The 20392-nt window shown below is 36.1% G+C and overlaps 1 protein-coding gene across 4 annotated transcripts in view; it reads left to right on the plus strand.

Annotated features, from left to right (window-relative positions):
• The window catches only part of AKAP9 (A-kinase anchoring protein 9), a 106748-nt gene that overhangs the window by 10318 nt on the left and 76038 nt on the right, over nt 1–20392 (plus strand). For all 4 annotated transcript variants that reach the window (XM_014269660.3, XM_014269668.3, XM_014269669.3 and 1 more), the window contains exon 2: nt 14810–15064. In XM_014269660.3, the coding sequence (XP_014125135.2) occupies nt 14810–15064 (255 nt within the window). The remainder of the gene's footprint in view (nt 1–14809; nt 15065–20392) is intronic.

Below are 20392 nucleotides of genomic sequence, written 5' to 3' on the forward strand. Positions count from 1 at the left end.
TTTACATGTTGCAGTATTGTTGCATATTTAAAGCCCTGTGCTCTAGAAGTGGTAGTTATTTAAAGTTAACTGATTAGAATTTGCAGTTGCATAATTGCAGTGTGTTGCAGAAGGAGGAGCTATGGGAGCAGGAATGGAGTATTGATTAGTATCCCACAGGATGTAGTAGTTGCCTGACTACAATTTTCTGTAGATGTATCAGGATTTTCATTGTGGGATTCTAACCAGTATTCATTATTTTTGAGAAGCAGTTGATTATCCCCAGCCTTGGCCCCCTGGAAGCCACATTGATGCTTGATAATACACTGTAACCACAGCTGCAGTTATCCTGCAGTTATCAGTAAGACTCTGTATACTCATTAGGGAGTCTCAAAAGACTGGCAAAGACTGTTCTTTAAATGAAACAGACTTCTCTGAATGAATTGTCAACATTCAGGTCCTTGGGGATCTGCACAACTGTTAACAGGAGACCCTTTTTAGGTAACTAGGGCTGATCTGACAGAACTTGCTGAAAGTGTTAAAGATTTTTGACACTGTGTGACATCATCTTATAAGCAAACTAAAGACTTGGTTAAGGTACAATCATCATTTTATGTTACAAAAGAAAATTTGACTTAGCATTATTTGTTTTAATGGCTTACTCTCAAAGTAGGTGGTCATTCAGTCTTCCACAAAGTCTGTGTCACTCAGTATTTACATTACTATCTGTGGAAAGAATGTGTGTTTGTATGTACACAGTACTAAACTGAAGTGGGTGGCAAACGTGGTGAAGAGCCTTAGACTTCAAAATAATCAGGTGCAGAAGGATGTGGAAGAAACACTCAAGGTTTTTTTTGCTTCTTTGTGGTAAGGACTGTCCTTGGGCTTTCCAGGTCCCTGAATTTAATGGCAGAATTGGAAGGCTGATGTATTATCCTCTGTACAAACTGGGGACCACTTAAGCAATTTTGATGTAAAAGCATTTATGGGACTGAGTACAGTGCGTCCCAGCATCCTGCATAAGCTGGGTGCTATTGTTACAAGGCTGTTTCTTTGCTCACCTTTGAAAGGTCGTTGCCTTCAGAGATTTCCAATGAAGCAGGAGGAAAAAAGCAAACATCAGCTCCATATTCAAGGAAGGTGAGAAGGAATATCAGGATCTGTAGGCAGGTCAGCCTGGCTTTGGTGTCTGGAAGATGATGGAGCAGATCTTCCTGGAAGCCATGTTCAGGCACAGAAGGGCCAAGAGCATGATTGGAATTTATCAAGGGCAAGCTAATTGTCCTCTGTAATAAACTGAATGTCTCAGTAGATGGGGAGAGAATGGTGGGTGTTGCTTACCTTGACTTTAGGAAGGCATTTAATGTGATCTCTTAGAGGCTGTTTGTACAAACTGGAGATAGGTGGCTTGGATTCATGGTCTGCAAGGTGGGCAGAAAATTAGCTGGACTGCTGTGCTCAGATTGCTGAAGCAAAGTCCAGCTGGTGGTAGGTAGTGCTCTTCAGGTGTAAAGTTGGATATTTTGTAAATGACCTGCAGTGGAGGGAGTGTGCTGTGTGCTCATGGATGATACTGCCTTAGGGAGGTTAATGAACTGAGGTTATAGGGCTTCTTATCAGAGACACTTTGGCAGTCTGAAAGAACAGGCTGGCAGAAAAGTCATGAAGTCTTAGCAGCATGAAAGATGGTAGAGGAAAGTTCACACACTTTCCCATTGGCAGAAAGGAGGAATTTTTGATTCCATTTCATTACAGGGCTGTAAAAGTAGCCTACAGAATGTTCCAGTGACTAAGAGAAAGAGGTGATACAAGTGTGATCCACTTTGAAGTCAGGAAGGGATCCTGCATTTCTCAGTAGTGGTCAGCAATGTTGTTTTCATATCCTGAAACAGGAGGAGGACCCCCAAAATTGATTTCTGCCTACAATCCAAAGTTTGGAATATTTTTTTTTTCTCATGACTTCTTTAAGCCAAGTTGTGCTTTTCTAATGTGGTCAGCTTGGGTAGGTAATATTCTTGGGTTTCACCTGAAACAAGGTAAGAATAACTTGAGGAACAGAATTATGTTATTTAATAGCATCTTAGCTGTTATCTGGATGATAATGGGCTGATGTGATCAAATACTGATTGAGAAGTTAAGGGGTTCTCTTTTACCTCTCTCCTGCTCCTCCCCATGTAATTATTTCATGGCACCATATATTGGGGTGGTGGGAGAATGAAGGAAATAGATGGATACAAATTTTTTCTTCCCAACCAACTGCAATAAAATAATCCTTTGTGTTGGGAAAATCACATTCAAATATTTGATTTCACAGTGCCAGATTAGACACAATATAAAGGTAATTTTAAAATATGCAAATAAATAGGTCTATACTCAGTAGTTCAGTAGTGTACTGTATCCTAAGGAGCTGGGTTAATCTGTGCAACAAAAGGATTATATAGAAACTGCATTTTTGTGATGTAATGTGGTAAGATGACTAACAATTATGGTAATTTATGATACTGTTTCACTCTTTCCATGCTCCCTAAAATAAGTCTGTATTTTTAGGTGTTATCTTCATCAATTTAGGCTGGGGAAGGGCACCTCTTTAACTTGGACCATAATGTCCATATAACTAGTTGTGTGAGGAAAATGGATTTCAAGTGTTTTACTAGAAACCCACTTGAAGTAATGTACAGAATGGTATAAAACAAGTGTAAGTGAATTTCTTCTGGGGATTTTTCTTCCGTTAAAAACATATCGATTTTGCTTATAGGTATTTCTTACATAAATGCATGTAAGCAAAAACATAAATGAGTCTGGTAATGCTCAAAATCAAATAGAGTGTAAGTAATTTGTATTTAGGATAACATTATTAGAAACTCTAGAATCATTACTTGTCAAAGCTTTTTATTTTCTCATTTCATAGTTTTAGTGTTAATAGTTCAATCTTCATAAAAATTAAAAATGTCAATCTTAACTTTTAAACATGTAAGAATTAATAAGTAGAATGAAGTGTCTGTGTTACATACAAACTTGCAGGTTGCCAGTAATTTGATTGACAAGCACTGTGTGGAGTTACTGGTGACTGATGCTTCTGCATACTTTTGTATTTTTAGAGTTGCCTTCTAACTGGCATGCACAGATGGCCATAGGTTATGATTTTTGTGTGTTTCTGAATTAAATATAACATTTATATGGTACTTTAAATTGCATTGTCTCAATATCTTGTGTTAATTACTCTATATGGGTTTTGATATTAATTGGGAAGTTAGAGTGTGGGATTTTTAGTACTAATAAGAAGAACACTTGTTCTCATTAAGCAGTCAGTGTTATTTTGTGGTAGCAGAAGTTGTTTAAAGTTTTCTTGGGAAAAAAATACTCTGATTTGACACCTTTATCATGCTGATAATAAAGAATGTTCTGCCACAAAGTAAGTAGTTTCAGTGGTATTAAAGTCAAAAGACCATAAAGTATTTAGGACTACTCTTACCTAGAGTTTAAAATGCTTTTAGAGAAACCCTGTGAACTTCTGTTTGAAATACCAGGCTTGTTCTGCTTGTCTATGAAGTTCAGTGTGGTATATAACTTCTTTCCCCTCTCAGATTCTTGTTAAGATGAGGACAAAAGTCTGTATTCTAGGATGTGATAAATTGCAGTTATGTGTGTTTAATACAAAGAAAATTATAATTGAGAAGAAAAATTAGCACATAGAAGATATGAAAATTTCTGTTTTACCAGAATCAGACTTGCCTCTTTCCATCCATTATTACCAAAATTTAGATTGAAATTTAGCCTTGCTTTGGGCTCAAGGAAGAGGTAGACTCACTTCTTCACTGCTTTGCAGTCTCAGGAATGTTTTCCTAAGTTTACTTTTTGGGAAAGAAGAGCAGCATAGGAAAAAAGTTACAGAACAAGGCAGAAATTTGCTGACTGCTTCTAGTATTTAATTACATAGTTTCTTTGCTTTTTATGCTGTACCTATTCTGTAAGACATTTCTTCTGAATTGAGTATTTTTAAAGACATAAATATAGTGGGATTAATGTGCTTATATGTTTAGCCATGTTACAGTATTGTAGTTGTTTTCTTTAAATAGTTACCCTGTGAGAACTCCAAGGGATTAATTAAAGGCATCTCCAGCTGTTGATTTAACTATATTTAGTCACACAGCTGATACAACTATAGACTTATTAAAGAACAGGTGTTAAACCAGTTGCTTTAAGAAGAAATAAATTGAAGCTACTACCTAAGCAATGCTCACATTGTTGATAAATTTATTTTGGTGATACATACTGGTATATGTCTGATGACTCTGCTGCTTTCCAGAAATTGAAATTCTGAATAGATTAATGTTTTAAAGCTTATATTTAGCCTCTAAGTTGCTACTATGCTTTAAAATATATGTTTGGGGTTTATTTTTTTCATAACCCTGACTGAAGCTCACTATCAGTGCAAATCCATTACTTCTTTTTTAATTTCTTTTGGTCTGTGGAATATTCATCTCTATGGTTTATTTAAGTATTCAGTTGTGAACAGTTAATGAAGTATGATTCTCCAGGTAAGAATAAGAGAAGTTGATCCTATTTGTAACTCACTGGACTTCTCTGGGTCTGTAGGAATCAACTGCTGTAAATGTAAAGCCTAATCCTACAATTTTGTTGAATCAAACACAATATTGAGAGAAATAGCAGATATAAAATTGCACCTAGTGCATAGTTTTAATGCTTAAGTGCTTTTTGCCTTCTGCTCAGGAGGGCAGTATCTGCCTTTTAATTTCAGAAGATAACTTGTTTCACAAGGCTGAATTATTCAAGAATGGAGTGGGAGAAAAGTACTTCAAATCTTAAACATATTTGTAATTGTACAATCTTGCAAAAAATGTCAATGCAGAAACTTGCTAAGGAGTTCAACTTTATAAAGTATTGTACTAATTATGGCCTCTGTCTAATGATTTTTCTATCAAGTGTGTTTTGTCTGTTCCAAAGGCTTTAAGATGTGATGCCTTTTGCAAGTTCCAGGCATTTTTGATTGTTTTTTAGTTTTTTGCTTTTGTTTTACCTGTGTCTTCATCTGATCAGATTTATTGAGCACAAGCTTTGTCTTGATTGCTGTGTATGCCTTAAGGCAGTAGAAACACTCAGCAATCTAACTTCCATTTGGTTGGTGTCATGTATCACGTGTACCTTACCTAATTTAGTCTAATACATGCACCAGTGGCTTCGTTTTATTAGTTATTCTTAAGTTTTAACGCAATATCTGAAACTTTTTATTTTGACAGCTTCTCATTAAGATGAAGGGGTATCATGTTGTTACACATCAAGACCGTGATGGACAGAGTTGTATCTCCTTTCGGAGCTCAAAAATTTTATGTATTATTCTGCCTGTCACAGCCTCTACCACTTACTGTTCAGCTGTTAAGTGTTATTAAGATATGATCATTTGATAGCTTGACTTAAAACACCAGAGATCAAATTTTCTATGCACTTCCTAAAGTCTGTCTTTTGTTTGTGTCAGCAAAACGTATTGCATCCTGTGCTTTCATTCATGGGAAACTGATACTAAAATCATAGTGTAGACTTACACCTTTAAAACAGCAGCTGTGTCAGTTAATAGAATCTCATCTACATTTACATCTTGTTTAGGGTCCTGCATTTCCTTGAGATTACTGTTCTTAAATGGATGCCACAGCTGAAGTTACCCATAGCCTTACGTGGATACCAGAACACCCCAGAAAAGTGTCTGAAGATAAATGTTGACACTTTTTTTTCTGAAGGATGGTAGGAGAACGTGTTCATACAGTCCAATGAACTGTACTGTAACTGTATGGAAAACAATTAATGCTTTCAGAGTATCTAAATCTCATATTAGAATGAGTTTTTAGGAATGAATTAATATATAAAGCCATCTTCTGGGTGTAAATTTTCAAAAGACTTGTGAGATGTGAAGGACGACATGGCAAAGCAGTGAAGTTTTCTAGTTCAAAAATTAGTTGAAAACATAAGTTATTAAAAACTTGCAGTTTAGCAAAGTAGTAAAACCTTTCTTCCCTCATTCTTTTATAAAAGTTAAAATTAATTGTAACATATTTATGACCATTATTAAAATTTATTCAGCAAAACTTTTGCTCTGGTCTGGAATTTACTTACGATGGCAAGTTGGATTATTTTAGAAGAGCTTAGGGAGTAGAGGAAGAAACATTTTTCTTTAACATATTTGTGAATCCATTTGTTAACATTGTGATAAGTCCTCCTACTTCCCCACCTCCCTTCCAAAAGTTGTTTCAAAAGGTTTTAGGATATTGAAGACTTGACTTTGTGCCATTTGGGGTTTTTTCAACCTAGCTGAAGATAATTTCAGGATCCAGTTTTTAACTAAAAGCTGCTGTTAAACAGAAACCTGGTGGAGCAAGAGTGTGTTTCTATTGGTGCAAAACTCTTTTGCCTTCCTATTGTTACTGAGCCTCTGGAACCTGGCAAAAGTATAGACAATGCCTTTGGAGACAGCGCCCAACTGGTGATTCTCATCACTTAATGTAGGGAAAATGAGGGTCGCTTGTATGTCGGCACCTTGAGCCTGGTTGGCCAAAGATCCTAATGTTTCAGGCTTCAAGTATGGATGACCTGTGGTTTTTCTAGAAAGCAGCACGAAACAAGCTTCTGTTGGCCTCTCATTTTTGTCACTAACAGCTTGTCTCAGTCCAGTTATTTCCTCTTGGCTTTGTGGGCATTCGGTACTAATGTGGGTCAGATGATTTTTTGACCTTCAATATCACCAGAGGGAGGCAGCATTTAATATGAGAAGAGTAAAATGACAAAGTAGTTAGGATCAGTATATAAATCATTTAAGTAGAAGCCGTTTAGTTAAAGACCCGTTGAGCAACTTTTTTAGAAGTTAATTTAAGGCATTGCTTTTGTTGAAGCAGTCCAGCATTGAAATGTGCTTGGTATACTTGTGTCAGCCATTGTAACCTGACTTAGAGTGAATTTTCATATACTTAACTTCCATTCTGTGTCCAGAAAGTAACCCAGCTGTAATGAACTTAGCTGGTCCTAGATCTGTTCCTATTTAAACTCTTGGGACAGGGAAGAGCAGACCAGATCAGAACCGCACTAATTCTGAGGCTTTCCAGCTCACAGTGCCATCTGGCGGGGTTCATTCCAGTTCAGCGCCCTTGGTAATTAGCACTGCCAGCAGTACTCTTAACTTGATAAAGACTGGCTAAAAAGAATTGCCTGAGGTGCCGTTTCTCTCATTATCCTGGGCTGTCCTTCAAGATACCATAGCTATCTATAATTGTAAATTCTGGTAGTCCCATTGGTTTTCTTCAGAGAACTCCAAAGGAATGGCTGTCTCTGAAGCTGAAAGACTCTCAGGTTTTTATTTAGGAAGACACTAGGATTTCTTCTTTGGAAATTTTCTTATTCTTATTATCATCAACTAGTACTCATGAGCCACTTAAGTTTCCATAAGGGGAGACATTCTGAGGTCCTGTTCAAGCTATTTGGGAAATCCTGGCTGTGAGTGCAACATAAAAATCAGTAGATTGAAAATTCTTCATTTCTTGTTCATTCAGCCTAATGTTACCCGTTTTGTAAACTCAGCATCTGTTGAATAGAACAAATAACCTAAAGCTCTGTTTGGCTCAACAGATAAGCAGATTGAAACTTGCAAAGAACATTAATTCTTTACTTACAGGTTGGCTTTTCAGCAATGTGGCATAATATGTTTAAAGTATTTGCAGGTTGCTTGCTCGTTTATCTTCTTTTAGTGGGTTTTTATCTCAGGATTTAAAAAGAGTTGTGATACTCTCTTATTTGTTGATTAGCAGAATACAATCAGTAGACTTCACTAGAAAGACATCTGTTTATTCTCTGTGTTGGCAATTTTTCATTCATCTTACTTTCAGTATCCTTTGCTTAGTATAGACATCAGGAACCCAGAAGAAGCAGGCACTATAAACTTGCCTATACTTCAGGAGTCAGTGTTTTGCCAAGACAACCGTTAGTGCTTAGATCTTCTGAGAATATGACAAAAGTGACAAAGTGACACTTTCTTCTCTAATGCCAGTTAACTGTTCAGCATCTCTTCAGGGGACAGACTAGCTTTTACAAAACTTGATAGCCTAACAGCAGATGAGTTTTAAACAGCTCAAGTGAGATTTACTGCCTAAATCTCAGTGTTGCTGTCTCCATGACTCTCTCGTGGGTGAAAGAGAGATTATGGCAGATATTTTTTCAGTTGTCCAGGGTAAAGTGGGATGGATAAGCTTAAACCACAGCAAATGTCCAACTTTTAAACGATGCCAAAATTTCAAATTCAGGTTGGCTTTTTTAGTTGGTCACTATTGATTTGCAGGACACCCCAGTCAAGGATTCTTAGGACGTATATGTGCTTAGTAAATGATCAAAACAAATTCTACCAATGGGCTCTGCTTTTTGTTCTTTTTGTGTTACTGAAATCTTCTGTAGGAATAATTACTTTCCCGTGGTCAAAGGGAGGAGTCTCTTGCCCTAACATTACTAGGGCAGGTGATTCTTAAATTAGTCCTTCACCTTTTAAGACAGGTGGCTGTCTGTCTCAGTCTACATATTTTGGTTTCACTTTCACTCTCAGTAATCTTTCAGAGTTTATGTGTTATTATCATTCAGTGCTGGGGATTAGGAGCAATATCATTAGAAAAGCTTGAGCCTTTCTATCACAGGACTGGTTATGATCTCTCATGATGAGTTTCATGATATATCCAAGTGTTACTGTGTACTTGCAGCCACAGTGTGTCTGGGTCTGGGATATATCATAGTTGCCACTTACACAATACAGTTTGCCACACAATGCATGTTATACATTCAGGTGCAGCTTAAAGTGGATTTTGTAGCATTTGTTCTATATGCAGAATAACTACACCTTTCTGATGCAAATTTGTGTTTTTACATTGGTGGGAAGTTTCAAGCAACATCTGACAAAAAATTCTATTTCACTTTTTCTAACCCTCATTATGCTCAGTTGCAGATACTGTTCCTGTGGAGACTTTCAGTCTGCTAAATAAAAAATTTAAAATATGCTTTCTATACTTAAATAAGGTGTTGGCATTGAAGCACTGAAGCCAGGATTTGTTTGTTGGGCTTTTTCTGCTGTATTGTGAGGCAGCCATAACAAATGGTATTATTGTTATCAAATTCTGTTCTACAAAACGGGATTGCCTGGGGGGTTTTCAGCCATACCATAAGTATTTAATCACCAAACTGATGTTTTAGTCATTTACTGTGGTAGGCATTGAGAGCCATTTCAAAGTTTAATGGTTTGTTTTTCTTGGTTGCTGCCAAGTCATGCTGCTTGCTCTGGGGTAGCTTGCTAGGTTAGCTCTTCAGCAGAGCTACACACCACCCCTGTCAGTCCCCAGCTGCTCTGTGATGTGGAATAATTCCATCCTGGGTGCAGGACGTGAGGTTTATTTTTATTAACTCACATGCAGTTCTTGTTGGCTTCAGCTTCCAGCACGTTGAGGTCTCACTGTATGGTGGTTCTTCCTTCTGCTATATCTGGCTTTCCACCATGTTGTGATCCATGACCTTCCTTAAGATGTATTCAGTTTTATCATCCAAATTATCTATAAAAAATATTACAGGGCTAGTTAATGTCTTTCAGGCATTAACTACTGTTTTGAGCTAGAGACCAGAAGATTCAGAAGTCCTTGTCTTCGTACATTGAATGAGTGATCTGAATATGACCTGGGCCAGCACAGAACATTTCTCATTGGACACCAGACTGTTTGAGAACTTCTGACAAAGAACAAGTCCCTGTCTGTGAGGACTTACTAATCTGAAGTTTAAGCAGTGTCTGAAACATCTTTTGAAGTTATAGTAGTTGAGAAATGCAAAATCATGATGTGAATCTCCATTCATGCTCTTTTTGTACTGTGTAAAAATAAAAAAGTGTAATTACTTGTTTGTGGCAGCTTGTCTGAGGTTCCTTTTTGTTGTCAGTCTTTAAGTTTGTGACTCATCCTTTTATACTTTTTCTTTGAATGAATATAAACAAAGAAATAGGGGTTTGTACTTGAGAAGCTGTGAGAGATGAACAGATCTTTCTCTTTCTGTAGCTGTGAAATGGAAATGAGTTTGATTTTAGAAAGTTGAAGTTTGAATCTAACAATGTTTGTTTACAGGTACATGAAGTGTGACTGTACAGCTGTACTTGTACAGGATGTGCTATGAATTTCTTCACAATTAGAAGGCATTTCTTTCAGTAACTGCAGCAAATATGTTTTATACTATTTCCTAGCATTCTTCCTTGGAAGCACTGAGCACTTTCAATTTCTGTTGGCTGTAATATCTCTGAAAATGAGGCTGTCCAGATCTCTTACCTTATCTGAGAATGTTAAGGAATAACAAGCATTCATAAAGCAACATCCAGTTTTAAATGGTGCAGAATGTGTTTCTGTTCTAAAAAGTATTTTATGCATGTGAACTAAAAATATAACTTTTGATGCTTTACAAATATAGCTCATTGCTTTTCAGGGATATTTTTCAGTATTGTCTTCTACTGGTGTATAGGCAGTGATTAAATGTTGCAGCTTTTGTTCAGACTTTTTAAAAAGTGCTTAAGAGATTAAGTTTCACATTATGTTGGAGCCAAATTTTGTTTTACCATGGACTTTTACTCTAGAAATAATTCAGTCAGACCATATTTGAAACTACTCAATGGACAGTGTTACCCAGCAATCCAGACTGCTGGTGCAAGTGCCAGAGGTCAGAATCTGCTGAAGGTAGCTGAATAAATAAATAATGCTGCTGTTGTAATTATAGCAGTACATTAACTGTCATAACTTACGTGATTTACACAAGTAATCCCCTCCACTCTGCAAGTTAGTTCCCTTCTGTCCCAAGGGTAAGTATTTAGTTCCTAACAGCGATTGATTCTTCTCTGCATTTCTGATTTTCTGCCAGTTGGAGCATACTGACATTTAAAAGTGAAAATAATGTTGTACCAGGGTGTTGGTAATTTTGGTGCAGTCTGTGATGTGGGAATTGGTGCTCTAGTATATTGATTTGGGATTAATTAGTAGGAAGTTATAATTAGAACTAGATAAATGCATATATCTAAATACCTAAGTTCTTCTATTCAATTATTCTTTTGCTGCGGGAAATTGTTTTGCAAAGTATACCTATTGTCAGTCTGCATGCTGCTCTCTTGTGACTACAAGAGAGTGAAAAACCACTGGTGACTCTCAGTATTTTTCTGTTTATAAGAAACAACATCTTGTGACAGAATTTATTGCTAATATCCATTTTCCAAACTGGTGTAAAGCTGAGTCGCTGTTGTAAATGACACTTCTGAAAATCTGGAAATTACCAAGTAATTCTTCCTGCACAATTTTATTGTCCCTTTTTATGCATTAAAAGGAAGGAAACATATTTTCTTTCTTGGTTCATTGTACGCTGGAGATTTGATAGGAATATTTCAGACAATAATTTTTTTTTCTAAATGCTATGAAGTGAACATGCCTGTTTCCAACAGTTTTGGGGTTTTGCCCAGAAGCAGGACTTGAAAAAAACCTGTGAGCTGGGAATTGCAAGTTGTTAGTTTATTTAGTTGCAAAAGCTGAGAGTCAAGGAGCGAAATAGATTGTTCTTTACTGCTGAAAAATACAGATGAAATTTTTAACAGAATTCAGTACTGCTTGCAGGATCCAAGCAAGATCTTACCTGCATGATGGGACAAGCTGGAGGCAATGTCCTGACAGGTCAATAGTGTTAAAAATGCTCTGGATTGCTTTTCATATGTGCTAGAAATGTGCTAAGTGGATCATGGCTGACTGTGTTCCCGATGCTTTCCCAGGATAAGGTGCTCATTCTCTGTTGGCTCTCAGAGAGCCTGTTCTAAATGTCCTTCAGCTTCTGTTTCCTTGCATCCTTCCTCCTCCATGAGTACCTCCCGCGTTTACATTCTTGGCTCTTGCTTGCAAGTTTTGTAACTCAGCAGAGACTTGACATTGAATTGTTTCAAAACTGCAGATTCAGAACTGATGGAAGCAGCATTAAGTTCTCCACAGGCTTAGTTGTGGCATAATTAAGCTGGTGTGTTTGGAAGACAGGATAAGGCGCTGTATCAGAGTGTATTTGTTTCACATTTTGTTCACACCAGTACAATCTATTTTTCTAGAAATACAAAATCTGGAGGTATTTTTAATTAGTATTGGAAGTATTTTTAATTTTAGAACTTCTTTTAGTTCTAAAGAATTTGTTTTCCTTGGCTCCCATGACTGCTGTGGACTTTTCCCTGCTTGTCATTGGAACAATGATAGATCCTTGACTGTAGTTCATGAGAAGGAATTTGGTATCTAAGACTCCCTTGTTTTGATATGAGCATCACAAAATGTGTTTGGTCAGCAGTTGCTTTTTGCTGTGGTGCTTCTCTTATTTCTAGCTTTTAAAATTTGATTAAAAATATGAATTTAAAGTCATATTGCATTAGTAGCTGGACAGTTCTTTGTGTACCTGAATGTGTGGGGTTAAAAGTGCTATGATTTGTTCATGCATCCTTCACTAATAGTGCAGTTATTTCCAAAGTCTTAGATCCTCAAGTGGAATTTGTCAGTTGAGAACTTGTGTAATACAAGAATGTAACATTTTCATGTTCACAAGTGTTTAGCTTTCATATGTGCTCTTCTTTATCAGTGTTTAAACAGAAAAAAAAGCAGGATCTGCGTATAACTGCCATGGTAGGTTTTAATCTGTTAATTCTGAAGAAGTGAAAGTCGACAAGTTTGAAAGGAGGGAAATCTGCCTTGCCCAGATGCTTCAGTTGAAATATGCAAAATACTTGAAGAGAGACAAGGAGTGATTCATTTGTCCTTGAGCTACACATCTAATTTTGTAGACAAATAAAGACTGTAAAGCTGCTTTTAAAAAGCCAACTTAACTTTCCATTACAGAAGATTTCAATCAAGTTGGGGAAGAGAGTTCTTGACCAGTGGCACTATATGTTGTTTATTACTTAGAAATAAAACATTAAAAAAGCAAAATCTCTCTGTAGATACACTTGAAGTCAGGTTGTTTGCTTTCTATCATTGAAACATTTGAACAAATTCTGCTTTTCTTTTGGACAAACTGAAAGTATTTTATTGAGATAAACTTACAGTTTTGGAGGAGAATGTAGTAATATCCTAAGCGAACAACTGAAATCTTTTCCCTTACTATTTTTGAGAAACCAAATCATTTTGAGAAACTTAATCTCTCTTTAGTTGGGTTTAGGGGTGGTTGATTGGCCCTTTTGGGGTTTTTTTTCTCTTAAACTTTGAAGTAGAAGGAGACCTTTCTTTTCTTGTTTAGAATTTTTGAATTTACTGGATTTTTTTTTAATAACAAAAGATACATATTTTAAAAATAGAAAAAAATCACAAAGTTGAACTAATTAGAAAAGTAGTAGGGAGGAGGTAAGTATTAAGTACTTAGGTGAGCATATTTGGCTCAGCACATGTTCAGGTCCTCCTCCTCTAAACAGAGCAGAAGCCATATGCCAAGCTGTTGTCCTAAGAAAGGAGAGGAGGCTGAAGAAACCCACAAAGAAATACAAATGAAAGGACAAAAGCATAAACCAGCCACATGTCAGAGCTGATCTCTCAGTGGTGCATTTAGACTGGGGCTTCTCAGCTCTCTTGGGGCCAGTGAGAACTAGAAAGCCCTTCAGGTGGCATCTTCCACTGTAACCAAACAGTGACTGGGAAAGGGGATCCGTGTGTCCTGTTCACTTTGGATGTTCCTGAAGAAGTTGGATGGAAGCCTGGCTTTCTCGACTGGTGAATATCACAAGCAAATGCTGTCTTTTCTATATTTGTTTTCTTACAATTGCAGCATGTTTATTAAAAAAAACATGGTATTTGAGTATTAGTTGATGTTGAAAGTTTAAAGTTTTAGGGTCTTTATTTGTATGTTGGAGCTTCATGTATGAAATGTAGTATATAATGTTGGATGCTTCAATTGGAAAGTAATGATTCTTGTTTTCAGATTTTATTGATAGGATCTTTTTAGTTTTGAATTTTAATTGGTAAACCCCAATGTGCTTGTTTTACTTATTTGAACAAAACTTCTGTTCTTGTTAAGAAAAAAAAAATAAATGGATTTTCTTGTGTAAACCACTGTAAAGTGATTAAAAGTGATAAGCTCTTCAAAAGGCAGTGTCTTACTGTATTTGAATAGCTTATATACTAATTGGTTTTTAAACTGTGTGCCTGGCTCACCTGTGACTTTTTGTTCATCAGCATGTTTTGCTACAAGGTAGTGTGTCTTGTAATCTGCTCACTTTCTGGTTTTAGAGTATTCCCTCAATAAGTATTTTGCCACTTAGCTATTTCTTTGTGTTTTCAGTAACTGTGTTATAGCAAACTTTTTTAAAAGCTTCATATGATACTTGCTTTAAGAGAAGTTTGCTTTTATCTGTCTCTGAAATAAAAATTAAAAGGAATTTCTGTAAATTATTTTAACATTCCTATGAAATTGAAAAATGAGATGAGGTTATTTCATTGTGTTTGTCCTTTATAATGACATTTGTACCTTTACCTTTGAATGTCTTGATTTTTAGGTATCAGTCTATGGAACAGTAACTTTCGAGTATGAAACTGAAAAGGAATTAATTAACTGGGTGTTGGTTTACATTTAAGATTTTGTCAAAGCAAAGTATCTAAATGGAAAAATAATCTGGGTCTGTCTCACATATGCAATACTAACTTCCACCGTGTTTTCATTAGTGATTAATTGGAAGCTTTCTGTAGAATAGTGGGTAAGGCTTTGTAGAGGATGTCATTAGTAATAAAGAGGAAAACTCACCTTTAACAAGATTTTGTCTTCTCTACAGCTTGCCCAATTTAGGCAGCGGAAGGCACAAACTGATGGTCAAAATGGATCAAAGAAGCAGAAAAAGAAGAAGAAAACAGCAAACATCAAAGATGAAGAATCAATACAAGATGGGATTGAAAGTGATCGATCTCGAAGTGATGAAATATCCACAAGCAGCAGTCGAAGGGGAGGAGCTGCTACTGCTGACTTTGCTATTATCAGGACTTTGCATAGTGGAGAAATTATCAAACACACCCCAGCTTACACCATTGAGGTAAGTTTGTCTCAGGCAACAGTCACTTTTGGGGTGAGTGGGCATAAAATAATCCATTCATTTTGAGAGTGGAAATAAAGGAATTGGATGAGATTTTGCACACTATTTCCTTTCTTCTTCTGATTGACTTAGTATGTTCAGAGAAGACACTTTCTACTTGTCTACTGGCATAATTTTTTATTGTAGTCAGTTCCCTGTAGGGTATGGAAAGTGTGTTCGTATTGCTATACTCCTTAAATGTGCATAAATTAATTTTGTTTTATTAGAAGTTGTGGATTGAAGTGGATATTTGGTTTCTGCACTTATGGCTACACCAAAATCTGAAACTAAACATCTTTCTTGTATTCGTGATGTAATTTGAGTCACTCTGGTTAATGAGGACAAAGAATGAATTTAGAAATCACTACTGAGATCTGAGTGGCTTAAGAGACTGGCAAACAGTTACTCTACTTTTACTACTTAATGAAATATAATTCTAATTACCATTGGCTGAAAGTACTTGCTCTGGGAAGTTTGGAAGATGCTGTGTGACATACAGTGGCAGTCCAGTTAAGTTCTAAGTGGACAAGAATTCATGTAATGTCATTACAGATAGAAGGGACAAGAAGGGCTGATATTATTTACAAAATAACTTTCTCCATTTTTGAAACCAGTGCTTCTGCAATTACATGAGTGACATTCTGAGGAGGCATCTCAATGCAAAATCCCAGCTCTGTGCAGATGAATAGAGTAATTTTTGATGTGGTACAGATAAATGCTCTGCATTTTGACTTGCCAGTCCTGTGCTGGGATAGTCCATTTGTAACAATTTTGGCTCCATTATTGAATTTCCAGCAACTGAGGACTAACTGAGAAATTACACTTTTTGAAATGTTTTTGCATTTTTGTTAACAAAACCCCCAAACTTACCATGATGGAGAGGCAGATGGACTAAATCATACATGCAAATGAAAACTTGTAAAGTAATTGATCAATTTATTTTACAGTTTTAAGCCTATAATACACTAGATTATATATATCAGTAATATATATATATATCAATACACTAGACATTTTGAACCTTGTAGTTATGTGCCTTTAATATGTAGCTTTTAATTCTTAGAAAGCTCATGTTAGGATTTCAAAACTGTAGTAACTCAATAGAACTGTCTCTTCAACTCAGATTTTCCTGGAGGAGGTAAGAAATTTGATAGCAAAATAACTATTTTCTTAGATCAAGATATGACTTCTTTGCCTTCTAGAAAAAGAGAAAGATATATTTTATTGAATGAATCAGATTATATACAGCTAATGAGAGAAGACTGCTAGGGAAGAGAGGTGTTTAGAATCACTTAAATTGTTGTTTTAATGATGTAATAGTCTGCATAAATGGGACAACTGTATGAAGTTATTTCCTTGATCAAATGTATTTTGAAGTTGCAGATGGACTCTGCTAATGTATTTCCTTTGTTAGAATAAGTATCTCTAGTACAGTGGGAGAAACAGGGTAAAATACAGAGTCATAGAATAACTTGGGTTAAAAGGGGCCTTTGAGGTTGTCTGGTCTGATCCTGTGCTCAGAGTGGGTCTAATTAGATCAGGTTGGTCCTAGTGGCCTGTGTTGGCCTCTAAATGCATACAGTGCAAGACAGAGATGATTTTAGAACTGGAAAAATATCTGCATTTCAGTTGCTAAAGAATGTGTGTATGATATATCTTAAGATGGGGTATGATTTTTCTGAGGTCTGTCTTACTTCCAAAGCAACTTGTCTTTTGTTTAAGTAAATAAATATGGAGATGCATTGGGGTTTCTGGTTTGCTGATGGAGGTGGTTTGTTTCTTTTTTAAAATGTAGCTTTCAAAGACTAAGCATTAGAATCACGTGAATCTGTAATTTGACTCTATTGAGTTATTTAGTGACTTTTATACCAGTATTCATTTCCACAAAAAAGAAAAAACACCCTCCTCCCAATTGGGAGATCATTTTTCTTTGTTAAATGTGGTCTGTAGCTTCCTTACTCATATTACTTAAATAAATAATTGGTATTTTGTAGTTGGAAGGTGATGGCTAAAGTCTTCGCAGTATTAATAGAAGGGGAAAAACTCTGAAAGTGTTTCAGTGAATCTCATAATTTACTGGTTTTAGTTTTACAAGTGCAGTGATTTGGACCCAGAGCCTGTATTACAGTAATTGGATTGGAGCTTGCTGAGTTGAAATGGCAGCCACTGTAATAGGCAGTTTCAGGCTAATCTCTGCCATGGAGAATTACAGCTTTGAGCTGTTTGCTTTTTCACCCAAAATTAAGTCGATGGAGGTTGCTGTGTCAGAAGAGTGAGACAGGATTACTGGAAGCATTATCCAGGATCATTTTCTAGCTAAACTTTGATTCTACTTATTTATTTCATCTTTTACTGGAACTGATATTTAGAATTGTTCTTTCTGTACCACAAAATACAGACTCAGAACATCTGACTATACTGCCTGTCTGTCCAAAAATCTTGGCTGGGCTTCTCTGTGGTAGTTTTGTGGGTAGAAGTTTATCTCCCTGCAGTTCTTCTAATATGATTTTAAGTCCCCAGGGGAATTAGCATGTCCAAATACAAGTAAAAAAGGGTTCTCTTACTCAATGTGAATATCAGAAAGTGAGAGATACTCCTCTGAGAGCTTATTTCTCTTGTGAAGGCAGAAGAGTTTCTTTTCAGAAAGGACAAAAGTGTTTAGAGTACAAAGAGGTTTTTTTGCAGTCATCCAATTCCTTTTTTTTTCCTTCTGTGTTCCTAAGGGTGCGTTCCTCTATCCCCCTGTGTTCTCTTCAGTTGCAGAAACTAATTGGAAGAGCTCTGGAAGAACTATCATTGTTTAGTCATTACATTTTACGTTCCATCTGAACTCATTTGTAATCTCTAAGGTTTCCATCCACTGTTGGAGGAACAATTTACAAGATTTCTTAGAGAAGTGCTAGTTGGTATTTATATTTATTGGGTCTCTTGTTTCATGAATGCTTTTTGTCTTTTTTTCACAAAGAGAATATTTTTTTGTCTTTATTCTGTTGCACCCTGATATCTTTAGATGTTGACATCCATAGTGTCCCTTAGGTATTGACATTCATAGTGTCCTTTTCTATATAGAAGTAAAAATAACCTAGACCACATAATAAAATGAGCCGGAATCAATTAAAATCTTAGGTTTAGGATTGCTTCTTTTTGTGACTTCTGTAGCTAAAAATGGAAGAAAACAAAAGTCACTTCTAAGGTAGATAATTGTTGAGATCACCTTTTCTGGGAAGTCTTGAAAGGATGGATTGGAGCACACTGCTTTGCAAGAATGTCTTAATGCCAGAAAAGCAAACGAAATTAATTAACCTGTGTCACAGTAAAATTGTCCTTGAGTTACCTGGGTAGTAAAAGCTATTATACAAAGCTTCTTAGAAAAGAAAAGTTCAAAGTTCTGTGATGAAGAATACCTGCTAATTGACTAAAGTTGGATTAGTAACTCGTCTTTTGGTTTTTAAAGGTCCTTTTGGTAATAGTTTTAGAATAGCTTAACTGTTAACAGTTAACAGTTAACAGTTGTAAAGTGGTAAAGTTAACAGTTGTGAAGTGGTAAAGCTCCATGTTCTTGTTTCATTTCTCTAAGGTATTCCAGTTTTTAGTGTCTGAGATTTTGACAGACAAGGATCAGCAAGTGATTAAGAAGAAGACTCTGGGTAGGATTCTTGAGAACTGGTGAAGAAAAGTGAGAGAAATCAGAAAGTATGTAAGCAATATGGAGAAACAGTGAGGATGCCTCAGTGAGAAAAGGCATAAGTGGTGAATGTGGTAAGACATTCCTGTGATGGAAGCATGAAAGCAAAGAGCATCTAAGGACTTTGACTAGAAAAGAGCTATTCTGGAATGTACAGCAAGGTGGAGGAATTGGAAAAAAATATGGATAAATAAAATGTAGCAAAATTAGCCCAGTCTCTTCAGATAATACACCATCCATTGGAACATGTTTTGAAATTGAAGAATGGAGAAAAGCAAACGTTTGGAAATATTCTGTTCAGTAGTAAAGACAGTGCCGCAAGAGAAGGTAGGAAATTCTCAGCAGCATATGGTTCTGATTGAAGCCAGTCATTCTTTCTATTCACCATCTGGCCAGAAAATTACCAGGATAACTTGTCAATTTTATTTGATTCATAAGACAACCTCTGGTATTACGCCTTCCTTTATCTCTGTAAATACTCATAAAATACTCATATATAATAGATTTACTGGCACAGAAATTAGCTGTATTGGAGAATGGTCTCTGCAATTACAGGGTATTTCACTTTAGATTAAACATTTATAAAGCCATGTTACCAAAGAATAGAAACCTAATTGAATGCGTAGGTTACCACTGTTGATGGTGTTTTCTGATACCATCAGAGGTTTACACACTGCAGAGTTCAGTACCTCGCTGCAGGTTATATCAGCTTTGGCAGCAGTTTATCTCCACTAAAATGCACTCAGTTTCAATTTGATCATAGTAAATTGGTTTAGATCATAAATTACTAGAGAATTTGAGTTGAATGGTTTTTGATATTAGGAGCTAAGGAAGACGTGATAAGGCAATATAAAAGAATAGCCCTTCATATTTAGAATGTTCTACAAGTATTAAAGGCCCATAAAGTTCAGGATTACCTAAAGAGAGGGTTTTATGTCTGGGATATTCTGTTTGCATTCTCTTTGCCTCACTTCTAGTCATGGTCTCCTTAATTAGACTTATTTGTGATCCTCTATGAATCTCTGTAAACCCATCTGAGAATGACCAAGTCAAAATAACTTGGTCCATAATTAATCCATCCTTTTGTTACATTTTTGTTACAGTTACATTTTTGTGACAGTTTTCACTGAAGTCATAAAAAAAATCAGCAGTTTCCTTCAGATAGAATTCTGTTCCATCAATAGTCAGTCTATGCTTTCATCCATTGCAATTCAAGTAGTTTAGAACCAACTGTATATTGGTTCTTGCAAAATGTTTTATTGTCACCTATGGAAATTTTCCAAAGAAATATGGAAATCACTTTGCAGTTTTTGTGGCCAATTTTGTATATGAGTTCTTTTGTGAATCCTGGGGTATTGTTGGATGCCCAGTGTCCAAGAACATGACTTGTGAGCAGTGCTTAACTGCATACAGAAACAAGTTACTGTAAAATGGGCCTACTGTATTCCACAGGCCGATACTCTTTTTTTTTTTTTTTTTGTATCATTTTGCAGTATTTCCTCTGAAGTACATAGACAGAACTTTTAAAAATTTTCTGAATACTGTTATCATTAAAGGTACCATCTGCAGAATTTATGGAGATAGTTGTCTGTAAAGAATCTTTA

Source organism: Zonotrichia albicollis, chromosome 1, assembly GCF_047830755.1.
Source record: "Zonotrichia albicollis isolate bZonAlb1 chromosome 1, bZonAlb1.hap1, whole genome shotgun sequence".
Classification (NCBI taxonomy): Eukaryota; Metazoa; Chordata; class Aves; order Passeriformes; family Passerellidae; genus Zonotrichia; species Zonotrichia albicollis.